At 45.4% G+C, this 26,322-nt stretch overlaps 1 protein-coding gene across 2 annotated transcripts in view; it reads right to left on the reverse strand.

The window, feature by feature from the left end:
• The window catches only part of LOC135389043 (semaphorin-2A-like), a 162,039-nt gene that overhangs the window by 54,011 nt on the left and 81,706 nt on the right, over nt 1-26,322 (reverse strand). For both annotated transcript variants that reach the window (XM_064618987.1, XM_064618986.1), the window contains one exon: nt 13,583-13,670. In XM_064618987.1, the coding sequence (XP_064475057.1) occupies nt 13,583-13,670 (88 nt within the window). The remainder of the gene's footprint in view (nt 1-13,582; nt 13,671-26,322) is intronic.

The raw sequence follows: 26,322 nt of genomic DNA on the forward strand, positions 1-26,322 counted from the left end.
GAAAGAAAACTGAAAACAAAAAAGTGGTCGCAGTTGACGACCATCTGAACGTGATGGAAGGTATGACTCATTTTTCAAAGTAAATCGTGCCCAATTTATTTGTTTCTCGGACACATCACTATCCAAGTCTAGTCTGTAACTTACCACCATGACTCACTGCTTTCTTCCTTTCTTTCTCTTTTTTTAATACATGTACCGCTGGCAGCCAAGACAGAAAAGAAACTTTATACTCCCTCAACCTCATCGTTATATGCATCACCTACAGACAAGGGCAGAGCAATCGCTGCGAGCACACGCAACCCGTCTAGCCCAGCCATAAAACGTACCGGGATGCATTAAAAGAAGCACACACACACATAAAAAAAAAGGGAGAAAACCAGCGTGCTACCACCTGTCAGCGACACAATAACCCCAGGAGGTACAATACGAAGAGGCTGTTGCATTGTCTGCTGCCTTTGTTGCATCCCACACTTTACAGTGGATGCGCACCCTGGCGGAACCCGTTCCTTCTTCAATCCGCAGGAGGGTGCGTCGATAGCAGCGCCACCACCGCGCTGTGGGAGGGTGGGCTTTTATAGATGGGACTGGGAGTTTTTCTTCAGAGTGAGACATGCGACAATGACGTGATGAGAGTTTGTGTCGTGGGCGTGTTCTTATGACGTCCTTGAGATTTTATATATATATATATATATGTTTCTGGGAAAGGCTTTAGCGGAAAGTGAATAGAGAGGCGGCACCGACGGGTTAATGAAATGTCAGAAAAATGGTCCTTGCAAACTTCGCTGCGCAGGCTACGTGAACGATGTACATATGCGCTGAAGTGGAATTAAGTGGGGCAGCTGCGAGCACGTTGCTTCGTAGATTTTGTTGTCGAAGAAAGAGTACGGCGCGTGCAGCGATATTCTCGAAAAATAAGAGAGAGAGAGAGAGAGAGAGAGAGAGAGAGAGAGAGAGAGAGAGAGAGAGAGAGAGAGAGAGAGAGAGAGATCGCTGTGTTAGGAGACATAACAGGCTGCACTGTAAGAAATACACACATACATGCATACAGCATACGTTTGCAGATTTCAGACTATCTCCGTCTGGTTCACGTCAGACAAATAGCAGAAGCTATAAAAAGCAGTGCTTCTTCTTTAAATGTGTAATATTATTTTATACGTGGGAAGGCAAGCCTGCGGAGCTCAAAGGAATATGCGAGTCAAAGAGGTTCTGCTTGCTGCAGTCACGTTGTGCAGAATATTGAGCGGTAGCAGTTCTGTTCGTTCAACGTAGCGCCTTGTTTATCTCAGTACTAATACTTATTTTGTTTTGTTTGTTTTGTGTGTTTGTTTGTTTGTTTTGTTTTTTGCTAACCAACGACACTAGCCAACTGTCTATGGGAAATAACTGTTTCTAATGCCAAGTCTTACCATGTTCTTAGTAAAACACCCACCATTTTTCTCGGTAACCTGACGACCATGTGCTCTTTTGTACTTTCTGTAGTTGATATGTTTGCAGCCTACTTGTAGCCTTTCAATCTCCAGCATCCCCGGCAACATCGCAACAACTTTTCCCGAAGTCAACCGTGCAAAGGAACAATGCATCTCCTTTTGCTAGCCTCCCCACCGAAATCTCGCGCGAACAAAACGCGAATTAGCCAATCCCCCTCCATCCCGATTCCCTTATCTCTCACCTGACGAATCACCCAGGGGCACGCAGCTACACCACGAAATACCACCAATCAGCAGCGCGTGTGCGCAACAATGAAACCCAGCTTCAGCAGTCCCACCATCCCTTTCGTACTCTGGCGTGCGCCCGTGCAATTAAAACTTTTCCGCACATGGAAATCTTTTTCTCGTCTTCACGAAAGCATTTTCCCGATCAGTTCTCGCGAGATCTCGAGAGGAGGGCAGGAGAAAAACGAGAGCGCTTCTGCTTTCGCAGCGAGTCATTAGGAGAGCGAAACAAAAGGAAGCAAAAAAAGCTCTCACTGTGAAACAGACTCAGGGGGGGGGGGGGGGGGGGAGCCTCCGTAAGGCGAATTATTTTTCGGCAGACGTCCGCGAAAATCGGCATAACAGTATGGCGGGTCTTACGTCTCGTATGGATCGTCTGCTGCCGTTTTCGTGCCGCGCGCAACTTCTGCAAAACATGCGTCTCTCGAATGCGGCTTTCTCGCGCGTTCTTCCTTCTTTTTTTTTCTTTTTTTCATTTCTATGGCAATCTCGGACGGTCTCTCCCTCCAGCCAGCTCGGAAAATTAAATCTGGGCAGAGGCGAAACGCAGGACGCCCGCAATAATGAATTTTCAGATTAAACTTCCTCACAGGACGAGGTACACAGCTGTCGCGAAACAACACGCCCGATTAAACAGATACCGAAGCAAACAAGTCGCGCGCGGCACGTTTTCTTTTGTTTTTGTTTTTCTTCTTTCTTCTTTTTTTTTTTTCGTTGCTGAAAGGCGATTAACTGACTGATTGATGAAGAAATCTTGCGAAGTGGCGGTACAGTCTTAAAAATGAACTTCACCACATAGCACGCTCCTAGCCAACCACCATCCCGAATGACAACGTTCTCGCCCCTGATTTGTTGAAAACGGGAGGAGGAGCCTATTTTGTGCCGTGCATAATGATCACAAAATAGTCACCTCCTCCCGTTTTCAACAAATCTAGGGCAAGAACATTGTCATTCGGGATGGTGGTTGGCTAGGAGCGTGCTATGTGGTGAAGTTCACTTTTAAGAGTGTATGATGACCAGTAGGAACCAAAGTACTACGCGCAAACCGACGAAAAGAGATTACGATATGTATATTTACCAGTTAAAAATGAAAGAAATGTAAAAACCTCTGGAACAATAGGGAGTTTTAGGAGATCGTACACTCTAAAAACTGAACTTCACCGCATAGCACGCTCTGCGCCAACCCTTGCCACGAATGATTGGTTATCGCTTCTGATTCGAAGAGAGGGGGGCGGGGGGCGTACGCCTTTTTGTGTCCATTTGGATATATGATAATTGACGCAAAAAGGTGTACGCCTCTCTCTCTCCTCGAATCAGAAGCGATAACCCTATCCTTCGTGGCACTGGTTGGCGCAGAGCGTGCTGTGCGGTGAAGTTCAGTTTTTAGAGTGTGTAGAGGTTTCACGATAACGTTTCCGAAAACATGATAAGCCAACCGCCTGGTTCCTCTGGAGTGGCTGACGTCACGTTGCTGCTATCTGAAAAACTGAGATAATCGGAGAGTTCTCTCTTACGATTCACTGAAGCCCCCTTGCGACAAAACATACAGATTATCATGAAGCCCATCTTTTGATAGGCTTCACTACTACTACTATATGGTACTCATATTGCCCATGGTTGCTAAGTAAACTCTTAAAAATGAACTTCACCGCATAGCACGCTCCTAGCCAACCATCATCTCGAATGATATCGTTATCTGACCTGATTTGTTGAAAACGGGGGGCGTACGCCTTTTTTGTGACACTTATGCTGTTCATAATTGTCACAAAAAAGGCGCACGCCTCCCGTTTTCAACAAATCAGGTCAGATAACGATATCATTCGAGATGATGGTTGGCTAGGAGCGTGCTATGCGGCGAAGTTCATTTCTAAGAGTGTAGCGTGTTTTGCGGTGAAGTTCTGTTTCTAGAGTGTGGCTAGATCACAACAGACACAACCCACTTTTTAGCCAATATGAGTACACCCTTAAAAATGAACTTCACCACATGGCACGCTCCTAGCCAACCATCATCCCGAATGACAACGTTCTCGCCCCTGATTTGTTGAAAACGGGAGACGGAGCCTATTTTGTGTCCATACGGTATGCACGGCACAGAATAGGCTCCGCCTCCCGTTTTCAACAAATCAGGGGCGACAACGTTGTCATTCTGGATGATGGTTGGCTAGGAGCGTGATATGTGGTGAAGTTCATTTTTAAGAGTGTACACTCTTAGAAATGAACTTCACCGCATAGCACGCTCCTAGCGAACCATATTATCGAATGACATCGTTATCTGCCCTGATTTGCTGAAAACGGGAGGCGTACGCCTTTTTTGTTCATAATTGTCGCAGAAAGGCGTACGCCTCCCGTTTTCAACAAATCAGTGCAGCTAACGGTATCATTCGAGATGATGGTTGGCTAGGAGCGTGCTATGCGGTAAAGTTCATTTTTAAGAGTGTAGACAAATACGCGAGCCAAATTATGTATTGGTATCACGAACGTAACCAATACGTGCTAGCACCGTAAGCGAACTGTGAGAGGGGAATGATCAGAGGACAGCGTGAAGGTGTCACCACGTGTATACCTCTCACAGACACAGCCGCTTCGCGGTGCCAATCGGGAATCATAAAGTTCATATATCCCGGTAACTCACACTACTCGCGGGGCAAACTACACTCTTAGAAATGAACTTCACCGCATAGCACGCTCCTACACTCTAAAAACTGAACTTCACCGCATAGCACGCTCCGCGCCAACCATTGCCACGAATGATAGGGTTATCGCTTCTGATTCGAGGAGAGAGGGTGGCGCACGCCTTTCTGTGTCAATTATCATATATCCAAATTGACACAAAAAGGCGTACGCCTCCCTCTCTCTTCGAATCAGAAGCGATAACCCTATCATTCGTGGCAATGGTTGGCGCGGAGCGTGCAATGCGGTGAAGTTCTGTTTTTAGAGTGTAGCCAACCATAATCTCGAATGATATCGTTATTTTCACTGATTTGTTGAAAATGGGAGGTGTACGCCTTTTTTGTGACAATTATGAACAGCATAAGTGTCACAAAAAAGGCGTACGCCTCCCGTTTCCAACAAATCAGGACAGATAACGATATCATTCGATATTATGGTTGGCTAGGAGCGTGCTATGCGGTGAAGTTCATTTTTAAGAGTGTATATGCTGCCGAAACACTCCGTAAGAAAATAAAAATAAAAGAGGACCCGTGCATCCTTTTTCTCCTTTCGACTCTTCCTGTTTCCCTTCAAAAACTCTCCGCTCCACTTCCCTCTCTCTCTCTCTCTCTCTCTCTCTCTCTCTCTCTCTCTCTCTTTTTTTTTTCTCTCTCGTTTCATTATTTGCGTGTTTCACAAACTTTACAAATTAGCCAGGAAGTGGCTTCCAGCAGTGATCCCCCTTCACTGACGCCGTGGAGAGGTTTCTCTTTCACGCATCGTTACTTCTAAAACTCCGGTTTCCCTTCATGGCTTCTTCTATGTGCGGGAGACGGGGCCGCTAAATCTTGCGAGTAGCTATCATGAAAGAATAAAATCACGCCCACTCGGCACAAAATTTTTGCCGAGTTCTCACGTCGGCTCGGATGATAGCTGGGGGAAAAAAATAATAAAAATGAACAAGAGGGAAGAGTTGCGGACGTTAAAAGAGACAACATCTTTTCGACCGAGTGTTTTTCTCGGGGTTCTTTCAAGCGATGTTGCGTCGCGTGGTGTACGCGGATTTTCCTGCTGCGTAGTCGGGCTTTCGATTGCTCGCTATATACAACCGGCTCAAATGTGGCAGGACGAGGTTGACCAGAAAATTCCAATTTGTTACTCTTTTTTTTTTATGTTTCTGGCGCACAATTATGAATGGTCAAATGAAACGCCAGTCAGGCGCAGAACTGTGATTTCAGGTCTCAGTGCATTCCTGACACTTCGCCACAAGTTATGTGTGGGGGGAGAGATATACGTTTATTACGGAAAGGTCGGCTATCCCTAAACAACAAAAAACAAAGATAAAGCAAAACAATTAACAAAACAAATGGGGAAAAAAATGTGATGTATCCTGACAGACGAAAATCCTCTCAAAACTGCACACTCTGATACAGATATTATGGGGAACTTGTGTCGCCACTGACCACACAATCTAGCGAAAGTCAGATACTTTGTATTGGAGGCTAGATTGGGGGCTAGATTGGAGGCTTCTATAGCATTCCACTGAAAGATCGTTGTCTCTTGGTATGGCACAGTACTCGAACTGATCATTGTGGTCGTCACTAGTACGATGAGGCCCCCCCCGCCCCCATTTGCGTCTAATCCCTGCGAGTATGCGGGATAAAAGATGGTTGTTTGCATCGACGTGAACCTCCATTCTAGTTTTTTTTCTAGTTTCATAACAAAGGGGGCAAAAGAAGAGTAGAAAATCTACACCGCGAATACCGAAACTCATCTGCCTCTGACATCCATGCAGGCGTCTCCCCCAATGAGACAGTGCGGGAGAGGGTCACGTGCTCACAAGAACCAACGGTAATGGCTACTCCCCTGACGTCGGAGCTTTACGCGGCTGTGTGTTAAGACCTCGCGTCCACCACGAGACGTAGCAAAATAATTCTTTTTTTTTTTCCTCGATACAATGGCGTGCACCATTTAAACCAAGTGTCACGACCCGTTTAACATGTCCGCATGAGCACAAGGTTGTGGGTTCGTACCGGGTACGCCCCCCCCCCTCCCCCAAACCCCCCCTATCCGAAAGGGACGGGAATTGCGAAGGAGTGTGCGAACCCACAGACCGACCACTGTGGGCGGCGTCGGTCGGAGTAGTCGTCTCGCAACGTAAAACCCCGAATTACTATTGTTACTTTACAAGAACTGCTCCGTATGAATCGTAAAGTCGAATCGAAAAGTCGAAATCGAAAAGCATGTATTCATGGTACACGTGTAGGTGAATTTTTAGGGGCACACGCGGCACTATATACAGGGTGTTTCAGTTAAATCCCCGGGCTAAATAATTCGCGAACCGGTGCACCAATCGAATAACTTTCTTTTTTACAAGTATCTGTCCAATACCGCCTACAAGATGCGCACCGCGTGAATGAGCGGGAGGCGCTCATTATTTAAATAAAAATGCAAATGAGTTTCGTAAAAAAGCGTAACTTCTAAAGCAGGGCGCTGTCGGTATTAAAATGTGCACTACCCCTTTTGGGACCTTCAGTGGACACCTTTCAGGCAAAAATCTGCCACCGAAGCGGGTCATTTGTTGCAGTAATTAATTGGTTTCGGTTTACGTATTTTTGTCGCGGCTGGTCGCGGCGAAGCGCAAAAAGACGCTCTTTCACTCCCTTATCCATCAATGAATTACGTCCTTACACCAATGAATTACACCAATGAATTACACCAATTAATTACGTCCTTTTGCGCTTTGCCGCGACCAGCCGCGACAAAAATACGTAAACCGAAACCAATTAATTACTGCAACAAATGACCCCCTTCGGTGGCAGATTTTTGTCTGAAAGGTGTCCACTGAAGGTCCCAAAAGGGGTAGTGCACATTTTAATACCGACAGCGCCCTGCTTTAGAAGTTACGCTTTTTTACGAAACTCATTTGCATTTTTATTTAAATAATGAGCGCCTCCCGCTCATTCACGCGGTGCGCATCTTGTAGGCGGTATTGGACAGATACTTGTAAAAAAGAAAGTTATTCGAGTGGTGCACCGGTTCGCGAATTATTTAGCCCGGGGATTTAACTGAAACACCCTGTATAGGTGGCAACACGAGTTTTACTATAGGCGAAAACTTTACTAGGTCATGCTAGTTATGTAGCTGCAACCTTGTTGGATGAACTTCTGTAAGTCGTACATCAGACGTCTTTGAAGTTGCCGAAAAACGCTGGCAAAAAATACTTTTCGGGTATGATGATGATGATGATGATTCGGGTTTTTCTGGCGCATTGACAACTACGGTCATAATTTTCTGGTATGCACACCAGGGTTCAGTCTATAGTCATAAAGCGCACCAAGCGCTTTCATTGTCGATAACCAGTCGGACTGCGAACAAAAGCGCACACCAATGCCATGTGCACATTAGCTACTGTTTTGCATCATATGAGGCTGATAGAAATTGAAATAGAAGTTTCGTCACAAGAAGCAAAAAATAAAAAATAAAAATAAGAGTAATGAGATTCCTTGCGAAAACTAAACACGCCAGCCAGAACCGGAAAGGGTAGCAATACGCAATAAAAACTTGAGAAGACTGCAGACACTGTGAAAAGCCGGAAATAAACAAACAAAAAAACAAAAAGAAACGAGGGAAAACGAAATTTCAGAAACTTCGCCATATTCGCCGATGAAGCCCAGTTTGTTTACGAGGTCATTTGTCGTTTCGCGCTTCCACCGCCAGAGTCGTTAACGCTGCGGAAATGACGGCGCCACCGTCGACGCGAAGGCGATTCAGCGCGCCCATTCCGCGTACTTCCGTGTCGGTATCTGGGCGTAGAGTACTTCGCACTCGGTATAGGGTTCAGATCGTAAATGAGGACTATAAAATACGGTGTCCCTGTCCATAAGTTTTCCAGCGTTATCTTTGGCAACCAATCCGTGTTCAGAACGCTTCGAATGAATTAACCTGAGGCAAGCAGCATAATCGCGGAGAATGGGAAACACACAGTACTGCATTTTATAGCGTGCACACGCCTGCGTACGTACGCGCGCGCGCGCGACACAAGCGATCCGTTCGACTGTTTACATATATGCGGGCAGCGCAATGGCAGCCAATACGCGTCTTTCGTGACATCTGTCCACATAGCTTTACGGCAGAACGCTTTATGCCCACGTGTGATTCTGGCGTGACAAAAACTGCTGCCAGTTCAGAGGAACTGTAATGAACCTTGCATCTTTTTTTTTTTTTTTTCTTGTCCTCCCTCCATGCGCCCCGTATTTGCAGCGACCATGTCGGAATTCGTCTCACACAGAGGAGAAACGGCTCAACCAACGCCACCTCGACACAGAAGGCCTGCACTCTTAAAAATGAACTTCACCGCATAGCACGCTCCTAGCCAACCGTCATCTCGAATGATATCTTTATCTGCCTTGATTTGTTGAAAACGGGAGGCGTACGCCATTTTGTGACAATTATGAACAGCATAAGTGTCACAAAAGAGGCGTACGCCTCGCGTTTTCAACAAATCAGGGCAGATAACGATATCATTCGAGATGATGGTTGGCTAGGAGCGTGCTATGCGGTGAAGTTCATTTTTAAGAGTGTGCTTATTGCCTCCTCTCCCTCCTCCGCTACGTGGACATATGGAGTCAGAATTCGTCTGCTACTGCGATACGCCGTACTGCGATACGCCGTACTGCGAAACGCCGTACTGCGAATTCAAGAACGCAGGAATTCAGGAACCTGCAGACTTGAATATTTAGACAAAAAGTGCGAGACGCTTTCCAGAAAATCAGTTTTGAGAAAGATCGGGACCGTTTTGCGCTTTATTTCCAAGTTTTCCCGTTTTAGTACGAGGGGACGTTCAATCACCACGCGCAGACTACGGTGGTTCGTCTTCATGGCCACGGGCGGTGAAAGCACTTTCGTGATTGACAGCCGCCGTTGAAAACACGATCCTGATTGGCTGACGCTTAGTTGTTGCGTCACATCGACGACTAAGAAGTCTTGCACCGCTGCAGGCTCAACACGCTTGCACGGGACGCGGGGATTGGTTCTTTCGCTTGCATGCGACGGAAAAAGTTCTCCTTGCGTTGTGCTGCGGAACACCTCGCACGTGCCTGTCGCCACGGTAACCAACGTTCGCACGAGTCCGCACGCAATGAAACGCAGCAGTGCGAACCGTGACCAGCTATACATGACATTCTCGGGTCAACGTACAAGCTCCAGCCACAACTTCCGGTCCTTCCGCGACCCAGGACGCTCGGAACCAGCCGCCATGCAAAATTATATCTTCCGCTTTCCTGGTTTGTTGAAAACGGGAGGCGTACGCATTTTTTGTGACAATTATGAACCGCATAATTGCATAAAAAGGCGTACGCCTCCCGTTTTCAACAAAATCAGGGCAGAGAACGAGGTCATTCGAAATGATGGTTCCGATGCGCCAAATCTCCCTACACTCTTAAAAATGAACTTCACCGCATAGCACGCTCCTAGCCAACCATCATCTCAAATGATATCGTTATCTGCCCTGACTTGTTGAAAACGGGAGGCGCACGCCTTTTTGTGACAATTATGAACAGCATAAGTGTCACAAAAAAAGGCGTACGCCTCCCGTTTTCGACAAATCAGGGCAGATAACGATATCATTTGAGATGATGGTTGGCTAGGAGCGTGCTATGTGGTGAAGTTCATTTTTAAGAGTGTAGTGTCTGCAGAGCGCGTCTCGCGTGATGTCGTCCACGTCTTCCGGCAGCACGGACGCCCCGATACAGCGTAGGCGGTGCGCGCCCGATAACGCCAAGGAACGGCGTGCGAGAAAGCCTGCCGCCATTACACTTCGCCAAGTGTTCAGAAATGTTTCAGATTTTTTTTTTCTCTTTAGAGCGCATGAAAACACGGCACGTGCGCCATATTGATAACATCACGCGTACGGGATACTTCAACGAATGACTTCTATTCGGAAAAGTTAGAAGAAGAAGAAAAAAAAAAGACAGAAAACGCAAAGCAATAAGAAAAACGAGTTTGGTTTGCCAATCAACAGCTAGGATCAACATGAGCGGGTGAAAGATTTGCTGAAACGCAGCTCCCTATAGGGGAAAAATACGTTGCCGTTTTCCAATCCTTTTCGTAAAAAAGAAAAACTGCTCAAATTGCTCGAAAGCTTCATTGCAGACTTCGTCTTCAGGGGGGTTAGGAAGATTTCATTGGCTTAGCAGAGCAATGGATTCGGCGCGTTGGTTGTTGGTGCACACTGTAAAATTCGAAAGGTAGACGGGGAAACAAGCAGCAGCACACATATATGCGCACTCACTACCCAACTGAGATTATACAGCGTGCTTCATCTAGAGTGATAAGAAATTCTAACTGGCGACGTACCCGCCGGAGGATTGTGGGACTTTCGGCAATTACCTTCTGAAACCCTTTGACACCATTGAGGAAGGCTTTGGACAATTTTTAATTGCGGGATTTTTTTTTTAAAGTGAACTTTGAAAATTGCCAAGCGAACCTCACTTTTTTTATTTTTTCACAGAAATATGAAGTCCTCCACGGATAACCGCAGACCCAACAAAAACTATGCACAGTACCGCAACAGAAATAGAAGAAGAAGGAAATAATTGCGCTTGAGACCCGCCTGATTGATTGTCGCAAAGAAGCGTGCGCGAAATGTGCGTCTAGAGGACGAAGTGTCCCCGCTTTCATATGCTTTGCCCTTCTTTGTGATAAGACGGTTGTCACAGCATCAAGGTGAAAGCAGGAGAATGAAAGGTAAAACAAGAGACGGGAACGCTCCCTCCTCTCCACGCTCCTTCCGTGCGCTCTTCTTTGCGACAATCAAGCAGGCGAGGCTAAGGCGGAATTTTTACTATTTTTTTAGACTATTTCTGTTGCGAAAACTGTGTATAGTTTTTGTTGGGTCTGTGGTTATCCGCGGAGGACTTCATATTTCTGTATAAAAAAAAAGTGAGGTCCGCTTAGCAATCTTCGAAGTTTAATTGAAAAAAAATTCCTGCAATTAAAAATTGTCCAAAGCCTTCCAAAATGACCGCAAAAGTTCCCAGAAGGTAATTGCCGAAAATCCGCGCTACCCAACTGAGATTATACGTATATTCGACAAACAGCAACAAATCTTAGATTGATACGGGGAGAGCCTTATCCGCGTGTATGTGTGCTGCTGTTTCCTCCTCCCCCCCCCCACCCTCCTCCGTATATCTTTCGCGCTCTGTTACCGTGCGTTTCTTTGGCTACAATATAGGAGAAGACAGTAAGTGACGAAATCAAAATGTAAAAAGAAAAGCGTGCCTGTCATCTTCGAGAGCTGAGGTTGTTATCTCCGTATCTATCTGTTTCTAAATGCCCATTTCCTGCTCTTTTGATTTCGTCATTAGTTCTATGTTTCATGACAACTTTTTACCACGTAAATGTCATTATGTATGAGTCGATGTGTTGCTCATACTTTTCCTGACGGCTACAGGTGTCGCAAGAGATGCCCAGAACCGTAAGATGCTGCCAGCAGCTTTTTTCCTCCGGCTCCCCACATTGTAATAATGCGAAATGAAGCTCACAACTCAATCACAAGCTCCTCTCGCGCAGCACTGCACCCAATCAAATCTTCCTAAAAACTCGAAATCCGCCAATGGGGCTTTAAAGCGATTGGAGTAGCATATTTCTTGTTCCTTTCTATTGATGATGGTAAAGGCACTGCTAACCAACATAAACTACACTCTTAAAAATGAACTTCACCGCATAGCACGCTCCTAGCCAACCATTATCTCGAATGATATCGTTATCTGCCCTGATTTGTTGAAAATGGGGGGCGTACGCCATTTCTGTGACACTTATGCTGTTCATAATTGTCACAGAAAAGGCGTACGCCCCCTGTTTTCGACAAATCAGGGCAGATAACGATATCATTCGAGATAATGGTTGGCTAGGAGCGTGCTATGCGGTGAAGTTCATTTTTAAGAGTGTAGAAACGCCCATTAAAAATAATCGAATATATACCACAGACCTCAGTACAAAACTTCTCCATGTAGAAACCAACCGCACTTGTTGCCAGCAACCTCCCACGTTTTATCGGACTTCAAATGCCGAATTAAGACGGAAACTGCAGCTAGGTTTTACGAGTCCCACCCACTCTCTTACCATTCGTCCCTATAACTTAGCTAGCGTTAATTCGGGCCACGATCCTTCCGATCCGGAATAAAGCACAACGCAACAATCCTTCCATTTGAAGACCTCCAGCGTAACGTCATTGCTAGCATTCGGAACGAGAGCCGCGCTGTCGGTACGTCGACAAACAGCGCATTCCAGCCCGCCCTCGGGGGTGTCGTTTTCCGGAACCTAACTTTCTCCAGAGTCCTATACCCCATTTACGCGTCTCGCACACTAAAAGCCATCCCGTTCCATTTTCCTCTTCGATCACCGCCAGGGTGGCCGTGTATACAAGCGCGCTCCGAAATCGCGGAGCCGAAGACGAAGAGTCGGAGAAGGTCGAAACCGAAACCAGCAGCAGATATTGCAGATGATCGCGGACATTGTGGGCGCGTGTGTGGTACTTATCGTTAATGTTTCTCGGATGAAATGTCTTTATCTATTGACATGGTTTCTCGCCCGTGTTTGTGACAGCGGGCTGGATATTGAGTAGGTTTAAATAACTAGGATTTTTGTAAAGGAGACGTACTCTACGACAACGATGGGAATTGATGTTATGAGGCTGGAACATAGAAGACAGGACAAACACTCAAAGCCTCAAGTGCCTAAGAACAATGAACGAAGAAAGTCACTGAAAGGGTTAGGTTAAGTTAGGTTAGGTTGGGTTGGGTTAGGTTAGGTTAGGTTAGGTTCCGAGTCCTGCAGCTGGCTAACTTTTTCAGTGACTTCCGTCTTTCTTCTATACGAAAACTGAAGGGAAGCTCTTAAATGCGAGCCCAACGTTAGGCCGAATTACAATCAATTACGCGGGCGATGTTGGAGCTTCAAGGAAAAAAGGAGTCTAAGAATGTTAGACACGCCAAGCGCTACCTGCTTATTGCATTCTCGGAATCACTATACGTGAACATCTTCAACAAAAAATCGCTATCATGTATCAGTTGTGCCCCATAGAACGTTTTCTATGAATTTTTGCTGGTTAAATTGGCAGAGGTGACACATCAGGAGATTGTTACTGCGGGGACGGTTCACTCTCATAGGACGGCCAGAGAGATGAGAATGCTCCGACGGTGGTTCAAATAGGGACTTACATTCCGCCCACGAAGAGAACCTCTCGCTTGCGGTCCATGTAAAAGGTCCGGTAGTAGAGGCGGCCGCACGAAAATTCCTGTACATGATCTGCAAAGAAAGAATACTACGTTCAATGGACTGAGCTCTTCACATTGGAGATGGTATCATACGTGTTATTATTTTATAATTTCTACTCAGCAGGCAGTTAGCATCAACATCTTTCTTTCTTTATTTTTATTTTTTTTTTTTGTCACTGAATTTCTCATCAAAACAATTAGTTCATAAGCATAAAAAGAAAAAGAAGCCGCGTGCTGCGTGAACAATGAAAACAAACGCAACATTTAATCTTCACCGACAGTGAAAGGTAACGGAATCTTTTTCGTTTCCGTTACCAACTCCGGTACTGGCCCTCATTTGTTTCTGTTTCAGTTTCGGTTACCCCCATTGTTGCTTTCGTTTCCGTTACGTTTCCGTTTCGGTTTTCGGTACCGCCCCACCTCCAGCTTTTTGTTTTCCTTGTTTCTTTTCTTTCCTTTTTTCTTTTTTTTTTGAAAGAAAAAAGACCATTGAGACCGTGACAAAACTCAATCCCTCTACGTTCTGAAGTCTATTTTGAGGACTCCAGGGATACATGTATACAAGAGACAAAGTTTATTCAAAATACACATATAGGTACGTGATTTCTGTGAACAGCTAATATGAACATGGTTTCCAGGAATGTTACTCACGCTTGTAACTTCCAGGTACACCATAAGCGTAGAAGAACTATGCTTCTTCTATTTACTGTATACTACTTACTTATATGCTCCAGTTTGATAGTTCCCTTTAGTTTTAGTTCTTCAGTGAATTTTAGTTTGCTTCATTGTGGTTTATTTCATAAATTTATCTACATGATACGGCGAAGAATTGCAATAATTCGGGTCTTGCGGTACCCGAATTATTACCGTAAATTATTGTCGTTTCCGTTTCTGTTTCAGGAATTCTAACTGTGCGATGTCCGTTTCCGTTTCTGTTACCGTTGCTGTTACCTTTCCCTGCTCACCGATACCCAAGCAACGTTGAGTTTGTCTGAATTGTTCACACAGCCTCCGCAATGTGCGTTACCATCAAAAATGGCGCCTGCTTGTTCGTCAGTGTGTGAATGCGAAAGTGCACCGAAAAGGAATGTAAGCGAGAATGTGGTTACAGGGTGAATACGTGTCCGTGTCTTCCGCAACGAGACTCTGGTATGTAAATAAATAGCCAACGGGATAGGACCCCAGGGATATGAGTGATCCACGTCATCTTGAGGGAGGGCATATTTTCGTGACATTTTCGCGGAATGCGATGAGAAGGGAGCAGACTGTGTTGCTCTGGGAGAGAGAGAGAGATCTTACATCGAGGTTACACTCTTAAAAATGAGTTTCACCGCATAGCACGCTCCTAGCCAACCATTATCTCGAATGATATCGTTATCTGCCCTGATTTGTTGAAAACGGGAGGCGTACGCCTTTTTTGTGACACTTATGAACAGCATAAGTGTCACAAAAAAGGCGTACGCCTCCCGTTTTCAACAAATCAGGGCAGATAACGATATCATTCGAGATGATTGTTGGCTAGGAGCGTGCTATGCGGTGAAACTCATTTTTAAGAGTGTAGGAACACCGGAAACATAAGTCACGTTCAAAGAAAGAACGCAGCCTCCGCACCTCGCCACTGGTGAACTTGCTAACCCACAAGTGGGCTCCTTCCTTATCTGAAAGGAGAGTCTCTTGGAAGAAAGAGCACTGCTTCCTCGGTGTAGCACTAATTACGCTATTCGCCTCGGAAGAAAGAAGACGTTTCGTTACAACGACCAGCACTTAGGGGGGGGAGGGGTCCTTCCCCGTTGGCCGCTCATTATGCCTCCATCCACGGACACCCAAAGACGCCACGCTCGAAAAAAATAAAAATAAATAAAATAAAAGTAATAAGTCGACAGCGCCAATAATGATCCCTCATTAGGCAGCAGCCCAACAGCGGAGCTCCGTGTATTTCTAATTGTTTTTAACTGCGTTCATTATGGCGTATCTTAAAAGCGATCAAAATCTTCCTCTCGCTGTCCCCCCAGTATCAAGATTGATACCGGCAGTTTCCTGCCCCTCCCACATTTTGTTTTTCGTCATTCCGCCTTAGCACCGCGACGCAACTGTGGCTATGAGGGGTGTATACACGTGGATAGATGGAAAGAGGACGTGACTCGCGCGGCGCTAAATGTCACCACGGAGCTGGAGCAACGAGAAAGAAAGAGAAGATACACACGGCTATATTCTTAAAAATGAACTTCACCACATAGCACGCTCCTAGCCAACCACCATCCCGAATGACAACGTTCTCGCCCATGATTTGTTGAAAACGGGAGGCGGAGCCTATTCTGTGCCGTGCATAATGGCACAAAATAGGCTCCGCCTCCCGTTTCCAACAAATCAGGGGCGAGAACGTTGTCATTCGGGATGGTGGTTGGCTAGGAGCGTGCTATGTGGTGAAGTTCATTTTTAAGAGTGTAGGGTACCTGAATACTAGCTCATGCAGAGGGAGCTACACTCTGTAAGGAAAAAGGGTGTGAAAAGGTGGTAACTTCTATGGTTACCACCTACACTCTTAGAAATGAACTTCACCACATTGAACGCTCCTAGCAAACCATCACCTCGAATGATATCGTTATCTGCCCTGATTTGTTGAAAACGGGGCCGGTCGCCTTTTTCTGTGACAATTATGAACAGCATAAGTGTCACAGAAAATGCGTACGCCTCCCGTTTTCAACAAATCAGGGCAGATAACGATATCATTCGAGATGATCGTTGGCTAGCAGCGTGTTATGAGGTGAAGTTCATTTTTAAGAGTGTAGGTCAACATAGCGTCTCATGAAGGGTGTAAAAGGGTGATAGAAGCAATTACCATATATCCAAATTGCTACAAAAAGGCGTACGGCCCCCTCGCTCATCGAATCAGAAGTGGTAACCCTATTCATTCGTAGGTAGCAGGTAGAACTTTGCAACCTTTTAGGCACAACATATGCGACAACTATTACCTCTTAAAAGGTGTAACTGCTCTACCCTGTTTTCTAAGAGTACGTGCAGTATTGAGGCCCCTTACACACGGTGTAACAACGACACTCAGGACCAAAACGTTTTCAATTTTATTCTTTTTTTTTTAATTAAATGAATTTCGTACATAAAATGAATAATGCATCTACCGCTTCATGGTACCGCAAGCGCAAGGTGCTTGCGTTATAAGATGCCCGGTGGGCGAACCCTATTCTGAAGCTCTCTTGTGTTACCTTCGTTTGCCTTTGCCGACAGTTTATTAAGCACTCTAAAACTGTTTTAAAATACTATCCAAACCTGACTGAACCATCCAAACTGTCTATCTAAAACCTATCTAATACAACAGTGGCATCACAGGGGTATATATAACAGGGATGTGCAGTAGTTAAGTATTTGTAGTTGAACTACTAGTTAAACTACTGCACGGTCGGAGCCGTAGCGACGGGGGTGCGAGAGGGGCAGTCGCCCCGGGCGCCCTCGACAGAGAGTTGGACAGGATAAAGCAGGATAAAACAGGATAAAGTCCTGGTTGGACAGGATAAAGCGGGAACGAAGAAAATTTGAATTTACGATCTCGGCAGTGCGAATAAGAGTTTTCATTTCTCTGTTTACAGGGCTTCTGACGGCAGTTGGAGAATGGGGGGGGGGGGGGGGGGGGGCGCTAGGCTTTAGATTTACCTTGCCCTGGGCGCAAACTTGCCACGCTACGGCTCTGTGCACGGTAGTTAAAAAGTAGTTAGAAACTACTTGCAAAAATGGTAGTTACAACTACTACTTAAACTTATTTTTTGTAGTTAACTATAGTACGTAGTTAGGTTCCAGCGGGCTACAACTACTCGCATCTTTTCACTTAGCCTTCCGTGCGTGCTTCGCGGCCTTCTTTCCTTGCGCTTATAAGGCGACAACTCTGAGAGGTTTTTTTTTAACTTGCGCGTCACACGCATGCACAAAATTTCAGCACGGTGCATCTGACGCAGGCAGCAAAAAGCTCACCCAGCAGTGTCATGCGGGCTCTGCAATGCTCAACGCGGGCACACAGAGACGTATATGCTCTGCCTGTGGCGCAAGGGCACGAAGCGCATGGGATGAGAAGGGGTGACGACGGGGAGTCAGGACAGTATCCAACGTGTTGCGACGGGACCGTTGGCTGTCGCGGAGCATTGGTCAAACAGGTTAGAGTTTGACCGGTTAGACGCGAAATAGAGACATTTCGTTGTCAAGTTTGCGTACAGGAAATGCTACGGCGCATGAGCAGAACGTACGTCTTTTGTGTTATAATCAGGGTACCTAACATTGCACATTCACGGCACATTCATAAAAAAAAAGCTTACGCCCCCTCAGTCATCAGATTGGAGACCATGACTGTCTCATTGCATGACACATCACTACATCAGTATTGCATGGAGTGAGTGAGTGAGTGAAAAAGAAAAAAAAATGGAGAAAATTGGCACCACCAACGTGGAAGCCGGCTTCTCCATACCACGTAGACAAATCAGAAAGCATACCAATAGTCACACAAAGTCAGGACAGTGAAAAAGAAAAACAAAAAGGAAGAAAGAACAGTTATTGAAATAAAGGCACAAAAGTCAAAACTTATCGTCGGCACCAGTCTATAGTATCATTTCTATAGTACTGTATGGAGGGGCGCGTGCTGCGCTATGATTGTTCTGAGTGTGGGAGCTTACTGTCTTCTTGTTCCCCACGCACTATTTCTACGCCTAAGCGATAGTTATAACGACGCGCACAAAATATCAGAGTACGTAGTTACAAGTGTAGTTAAACAACTACATCCTAGTTAGTTGCAACGTACACTCTAAGAAAAAATGAGTAAAATGGGGAGTAATTGCAGCTTTTACTCCCCTAGTCTGCAATTACTCCCCATTTTAGTCCCCTAACCCAACATTTAGTCCCGACGTTTACTCCCCAGGACTGAAAATTGTCACTAAACTTCGCGAATGGTCTCCTGAATGCGACCAGTCTACGTAAATATGTGCGCTTGGTCAATTTGAACGACATAAGGCTGTATAACTCACACAACGTAGCAGTTTTCCAGCCACACAGAGTAAGAAACAGTTAGCGCATCTTTCTTCGCAAATTGTGCCCTAGTATGGGGCAAGATTTTATATGACTCTATATATCACTGTTGACGGTTTGCTTCAAGGTATCTTCATGCATGCGCACCAATTATGTACCTGGGACTCTTACAACAGCGCGTGAAATGCGGTCTTCACTCTGTGACATTCATTTACTCCCGTGCATTTACTCCCGAAAGGGACTATTTTTTGTGGCAATGCAATTACTCCCCAAAAGGAGTAAAAGTACTCCTTTTTTTCTTAGAGTGTAGTTTTAACAAGTGCGACTGTGATGGAGTCACACTAGTAGTTAAACAACAATATGACGCAGTAGTTAGTAGTTATAGTTAATCTACTAAAAAAAGTAGTTAGAGCACACCTCTGGGTATAACGTGGGTATATAAAACCCGCAAACATCCCCTCTCATCGATGCACAGGCACGCATCGGGAAAAGGGACATCTGTGCTGAAGCCTCCTCGGGAATCCCCCTTCCTCATTTCTTTTTCTCCCCCCCTTTCCCTAAGATTAATAGGTACCGGTTGTTCTTAATCTCCTATCTCTTATGCGTACACGTGTACGTACCCCTGTTTTTCCTCACCATCCTTTCATATGTGGGATTCGAACGCTTTCCCTCTCACCTCTTCCTCTCGAGTACCGAGCGAGCATACAGGAACGGATTCTTCCGTATGTATGTCCACGTGCCAAACCCGCATCTTTTTTTTTTTTTTTTTTTTTTTTTCAGAATTCCTAGCAAGCTACAATGAGAATTCGAGTGCTTCGTTAAACCTTCTCTCGAGAAATTCTCGGCTCCAAAAAATAAATTTCTTCGTCATTACGGGAAGCAATAAGGGGAAAAATAAAAGGAAACGGTCCTTCGATCGTTGTGGATTTGAAAGAGGACGAGCCCGAAAATTAATACTCTTAAAAATAAATTGGCCAAGGAATTGATGAACCCATCTCAAAGCACGCGCGTACATGTTGGAAACTGTTCGAAGAACGGGATTACACGAGCTTGGGTTCGCTTACATAGAGCAGATTGAATTCGTAAGGAGTTATTTCCAGTCCGGAAGTTTGAATAGGAGTCCTGGTTCGTTTTTGCTCGAGAAGCGTAATTCGTACTGATGTATAGACGGCGAAAGAGCTTATACTCTAATCTGAGGGGCGAGCTCTGCACGAACGACGGTAATAAAAGAGAGTCACTGCATAACGAACACCCGTGCACACACTGGGACATGCAGTGAGAGGTGATTACAGTGCCACGCCGGAAAGCTCTCAGCAAGGTGACACGCCACCGCTGGATCGTGCTGATCGTATCGTAAATGGTGGTGGTGCTTCTGAAACAGCTTGCCGTTGTCGGCCTCACAGAGGAGGGCAACATCACGACTAACGCCCTGGGGGAATGTGCGTTCTGGGCCGACTTCTAAGGGAACGGTGCAGACATATGTCTGACAGCGTTTGACGTACTGTAAATTCAAACGATAATATATATATATAATGCGGTACTGACCTATTGTGAATAAGGGTGATAATAATAATAATAATCAAATCAAATCAAATCAAATCTTTATTAACTGAAAGTGGTCAGTACATATCAGGCGGGTCCGCCTAAGCCCGAAGGCTTGTTACGCGGGACCCGGCAGCAGCGACAAACACTACTTGTGTTTATAAGGTTAAACATACATTGGAAGCATTATCTAATACATAGTACGTAATGCCTAATAAGATTAACTTAACAAGAGCATGGCACGTAATGGGAACTGACTGGTGTTTACATTCCAAGTAGGTAGACAGTTCAGTTCACGAACAGTTCAATTCTTGTTATTTAGAGAGCATTCCGTAAGGGACATTTAACGGGGTGCACTAAGTGATATGGTGTCAAGGTGATGTTTATAGAATAAATCCTTCAATGATTGCTTTAGTTGACGTTTCGAATTTATATGCAGTATTTCACTTGGGAGCCGGTTAAAGACTGCTGGCACATAGTAGTTTCTACAATAAGTTCCATATGTAATAATAATAATAATAATAAATTTATTTGCCCATTAGAAACAATCAAGCAGAGTACAGCAGGCCCGCCTAAGCCGAAAGGCTTGTGTAATAACAACAACAACAACAACAACAACAACAATAATAATAATAATAATAATAATAATAATAATAATAATAATAACAGCAACAACAACACACGAGTTTGTTTGCAGATTAGTGAAGAGAGACCTAAGCATAATTCAGTGTTGCGTTCTCATGTGTACCATTGCTGTAATGGTGGTCTATTCTCGCACATACTTTCCTTGATATGCTGTTGCACATGGAACTAGAAGCAGTGAGCCAGCTTTTCATCTCTCAAAACACGCCGTCTGTTTCGCCTTCGTCCGCTGCGTGTCGTCTGCGTCCTGTCATATTTCTTTTATCTACAAGAAAACTCCGGAGTAAAAACCTTGCATGAAACTTCCATTGCCTCTGTCTGATGTTTTACTGGAATTGGCAACGCCGCGCTTGCTAACTTATTTTATTTCCCTACGCCGCCAACGGTATAGTCTGAAAACGAAACAGACGACAGTCTTCTACAGTTTCTCTTCTTCTTCCTTTTTTTTTTTTTTTTCGTTTTCCCTCGCCGAGCTGTTACTCCTTTCGCAATACTAATACTCTTTTGCGCCCCCATATATGCCTCCTCCCTGTGGAAAGAAAATTAAATTCCGAGCGACATTCGTGCGCACACTAACAGACGAATCACGTGCAGACAGAAAAGCAGACGACAAGTTGCCTCACACACCGTTCAACTCCACTTGAGCCAAGCCAAGTCGAGCCAGTCATATACGCAAACCTTGGCAGACGACTTCGACAAAACGTCCTCGGGGAACCCTCTCCAATCTTCGCGACTGGAATTCTAATTAATGCATTAACCCTCTCCCGTCGTTTACAGTGACACAAGTAGCAGCAAAGCGCAGCGCCTGCATAATAATGAATAACCTTTTCTCTTGTGTTCCGCTAATCAACCGGTAAACGACAGACAGGCGCGTCGAAATGTTGCTCATCTGCAGTGCGTATTCTAATTATTTCAGGAAACTGCGCGCGCGCTATTATAATTAATGGCACGATGGGATCTGCCCTCAGGTATATTTCTTGATCTGCAGTTTATTTCCGCCTCGAACTTGTACACTCTAAAAACAGCACTTCACCGCATAGCACGCTGTGTGCCAACCGTTGAGAAGAATGATAGGCCTATCGCTTCTGATTCGAAGACAGAAGGGGGCGTACGCCTTTTTGTGGCAATTTTCATATATCCAAATTGCCACAAAAAGGCGTATGCCCACCCGTCTCTTCGAATCAGAAGCGATAACCCTATCATTCTTGGCAACGGTTGGCACACAACGTGCTATGCGGCGAAGTGCTGTTTTTAGAGTGTAGTATATAGCGCCGTCCCAAAGCTGATCGAAAGCTGAAAAAGCTGAAAAGCTGAAAACTTCTGAGCAATTAATAAGCCCTTATTCCGAGTTTTCGTAGAGACTGCCCTGGTCAGGGGAGCATCGTGAAAATCCAGACATCAGCACGCGCAAAAAAGCATGACTGCTGTTTTTCAGCTGGTCTTCGTTTGAGCTAAAAACTTACACACTGAATACAGTACGCGTGCGTTACTTCGCCCGAGACGCTGTGAATAAATAATGTGGCCTTTGCACATTTGCATGGAGACGTGCAACGACATCAAAGTTTTATGGGCCCGCTTTCCCTTCTTGTGTAGCCATCACGCCGGCGAGAACCATCTCGTTCTGCAGCGCCCCCTCACAGATAATGACGAAACTAAATGCTGTTAGCGTATGTTCTATCCTACCCACTACGCGTAATAATAACAAAAAAAAAAGCATTCCTTCCGTATTCAACTGCATCTCGCAACGTGATGTCCTATTAGAGACCGACGACAAGCAGAATCCCCGCAAAACACGCTTCCCCTACCGGCACCGCCACCTCGTTTCCTTTTTTGTCCCTCCATTCTCATTTCTCCGCAAGAGGTCGCGCCACCATCATCACCCGTTCTTCCCCCCCTCTTCACGACATCAACGCAGAATATTTCGTTTCAACATCCCCTCTCTTTACGCATTTAGACTGGTGCGCGTTTCCTTAATGGAGTTTCATCCAATGACGACATGTTTGCGAGCAGACACAAAATGAATACCCCCTTCTGTCTTTTATGTCCGCACTCTCTTCTCGTTGAGGACATACGCATTTTAAGACAAACATGAAGCTAGGGTCAAAAGAAGAAAACCAGATATGAACACGACATCGCCATTGCGAACGAAAAAAAGAAAAGAAAAAAATCCCCTCTCAAAACGTGTCGTCTGCTTGCTTTATTCCAGCTCTAGACGACAACTTACGTCGTCTGCTTCTTATATTTTCCTAGACGTATATCTGCTGCGAACTTTACTTCTGGCTCATATGTACTTGTCATCTTTACTTATTTGTAACTCCAGCCCAGTGTCCTTTTATGTAAGCTCGCTTGTCAGTTTCATTTTACTTGCGCGTTTCTGCAATGACGCTCTTTACTGTGTCGTCTGCGTTTTATTTGAACGAATCTGGCAGAAGTGTCTTGAGCAGCGCTGCAGACATCTTCGCGCAAGCTGCGCGTGTAAATGTAGTTCCCTCGCGTATATATGTGCAGCCGTTTGGTTGTTTATTCGAGTAGGGGTGTTTTATAGGGTCTTACGGTTCAAGAGACGCATGGTTGGGTCCCTTATATGGAAGGGCATTATCGTAAACGCTGTTGAAAAAAAGAGAGAGAGAGAGAGAAGCCTGCAGGACAAGGGAGGCGAGCAATGACCTATGATGCTATCCCTTGTCTTTTTTTATTATTCTTCTTCTTTTTCAGCGACTCGGCGTACATTAACAACCACTAAGCGTGCTGCGAAAACGGATCGATACTCGCGAAATAGACAACTTCAACAATCCCTGTATACTGCGCAGGCCCACGCGTCATGCTTCGAAATAACGGTAACAAATAAAGCGCATGTCGCAATTGAGGTGTAGAAGCCAAAGCGAAACCATTACGAGCTTATACGCTAATTCCACAATTCCATTACATTTTGTTATATCATACTTTGCTTCCATTTAAATATCCCGCCGCCTCAAACAACCGCAGCATTAAGTATGACGTGTTCATCCAGCTCATCCCGAAAAAAAAAAACGGCCAGTGAAAACGACTATATTTCGTTGCCGCTCGAAAATAGATAAGTAAGCATCGCGCCCAACACAAATAGCACCGCCTCTCACGCTAACCAAACACGTAAGAACTGATCGAATCGGCGGCGACGACGACGACGACGACCAGGAGCCCTCCTCACGCCCCTTCCTTCCCTCCGCGCAGTAACTAAGATAGAGATGGGACGCTGCAAAGTGCGTTGCAGTAAGCAAGTAAAGATGAGAGAACATAAGTGCTCAGCATATAACGAGACGTCGTCCGGCGACACGTACGGCACTCTGCGCCGCCGTCGTGATCGAGACAAACAACTCTGCTGATAATGAAAAACAATGGCAGCCCATCTGGGCTTTTAACGCGGGAAGCGAAGCTTGTATAGTATACGTGGGGAATCGTTCGGGAGGAAGGCAAACGCGCAACGAGCAATAAATTGCGAAGAACAACGTCCTGTCCACTTTAAAAGCGTTCCGTGTAAAGAACGAGAGAAATGAAAGTGCGTGACATCTCGACTTAAACGTGTCTAATTTATTCGTTGCCCCGACCGAGTTTAATTTGAGCGTCGTGCTCAAACTAGAGCAGGGCGCCTTCCCTGCATGACATCCCTGTACCGTGGGGAAGCACGCTCGAGGGGCGTGTGTTTATCTGGGACGGAACTTGTAACCTGTTCTACATATTGAACACGGCAGATGTTACAGTGCGCGGAGAGAACACTGTCCCGTCTCGCGCTGTCACGTTGTCGAAAGGTCCGGCGAAATGTAGAACATCCTTGCCCTATATCCGTGTATTCACACGAGCGACATTTCCCCAGAAGCGGAAGATGCGAAAAACGTCATAGCTTTCTGGTGTCACGTGAGCGCGAGCGCTCAGCGTCGTGTCTTCACTGCTAACCATAGGGAATATCCTGCGCCACAGCCACAAGATATTCCTTAGCAGACGACAGGAAAAGACGCTGACGGCGTCGTCTGTAAAGTGTCGTCTGCTAAAGGCGCAATGCGCCACTTCCGGTATTCCGCACCGTGTGAATGCTCAGCACCACACGGGATGGAACTTCGGCTCTGTAAGCAGTATTTTCACTTTTTCTTCCGCTAGAATCTTCCGCGAGTATGTCGCTCGTGTGAAGACACGGTATCGCGAGCCCTTCTAACAAAAATGACATCACACAGGCCCGAAAGTTCTTGCGCACACCGCTAGACTCGGACGCGCAGCGAAAGAACGAAGCCGAAAGTAAAAAAAAATAAAGATAAATGAAAGCATAAGTGAGAAGCGTGAAGCGAAAGCGAAACCAAAAACACGCAAACTCGATCTCGTGCACAAAAGGCAGCATGCTACACTGTACTTTCCTTCCAATCCGTCAGCGATTCCTCGTTTGAGTTGCGAAGGCAGCGTTTCTTTTCAAACGGAAAACAGGGTCCATCTTTTTCTATAGCAGACGAGAAAGTTCCTTTCCTGTTCTCCTGCATCTATAGTCATTACGAAGTCATTTTTCTACAAGCATCGGTGGCTGAGAAGAAAAGGCCAAGTATACGTCAGAAAAGCTTCTTCTTCCCTTTTACTTTGAGGGGTAGCTCGATAAACCGGAAACGGAAAGGAACGCAACGACTCCACTTCCGGATGCTGGAAACGTATAGCAGACGACCGAGATCCGTTGCGGCGACAGCGCCGCCTATACACCGATATATCCTAGAAAGTGTGAGAGGCTGGAGCTGTCGATGCCGATGGTAAATGGCAAATATATGGCTTTCTCGTTCGTTCTGCGAATTCCTTCTGCCTCGCAAGTTTTTCTAGTCATGCGCCAAAAATACGAAGAATGTTGGGATTCTGTCGCATTATCGTACTGATTCCATATACGAGCCAGTTTGGTTTTGAAGGAGTTTGGTGTGTCACATGGAGCCTTTCTGCTTATGCGTGCCACGCGGACAGCACGAAACAATCGAGGGACATCGCAAATACTGCTTACCACGCAAAGGTGAACGAAAAAAAAAAAAAAAGGAATAAGTGCTGGAGATGGAGTGACATCCCGATAATTGGCGAGTTTGACGCGTACGGATTGACACGAAGTGCGTTGAGCAAAAATAGGTTTTGTACAAGCGTTCACCAGATTACAACCATCTGAAGCTCACCTTGCCCTCTGTGTATCTTCGTTTTCTCTAGAGATGGATTTCCCGAATCCACGAATCTCACTCAAATATTTCGCATCGTTTCTTCAAAAAGAGTTTAAAAAGCCAGAGAGAGAAAAAAAAAACACTTCTACTGAGAAGTGTTTTGAAGCAGGATTTGATATATTCGTTTACTGAAAAACAAATTAAATAATAGTTCACTTCAGGAGGGAACATACCGATGCACTTCTTCTTAAATGTAATTTATTTAGCGTGTTTTTCATCGACTACAGGAAATACATAAACTCTCCAGAATTCTTTCCATGAAAACGTCATACT

This window comes from Ornithodoros turicata, chromosome 3 (assembly GCF_037126465.1).
Source record: "Ornithodoros turicata isolate Travis chromosome 3, ASM3712646v1, whole genome shotgun sequence".
Classification (NCBI taxonomy): Eukaryota; Metazoa; Arthropoda; class Arachnida; order Ixodida; family Argasidae; genus Ornithodoros; species Ornithodoros turicata.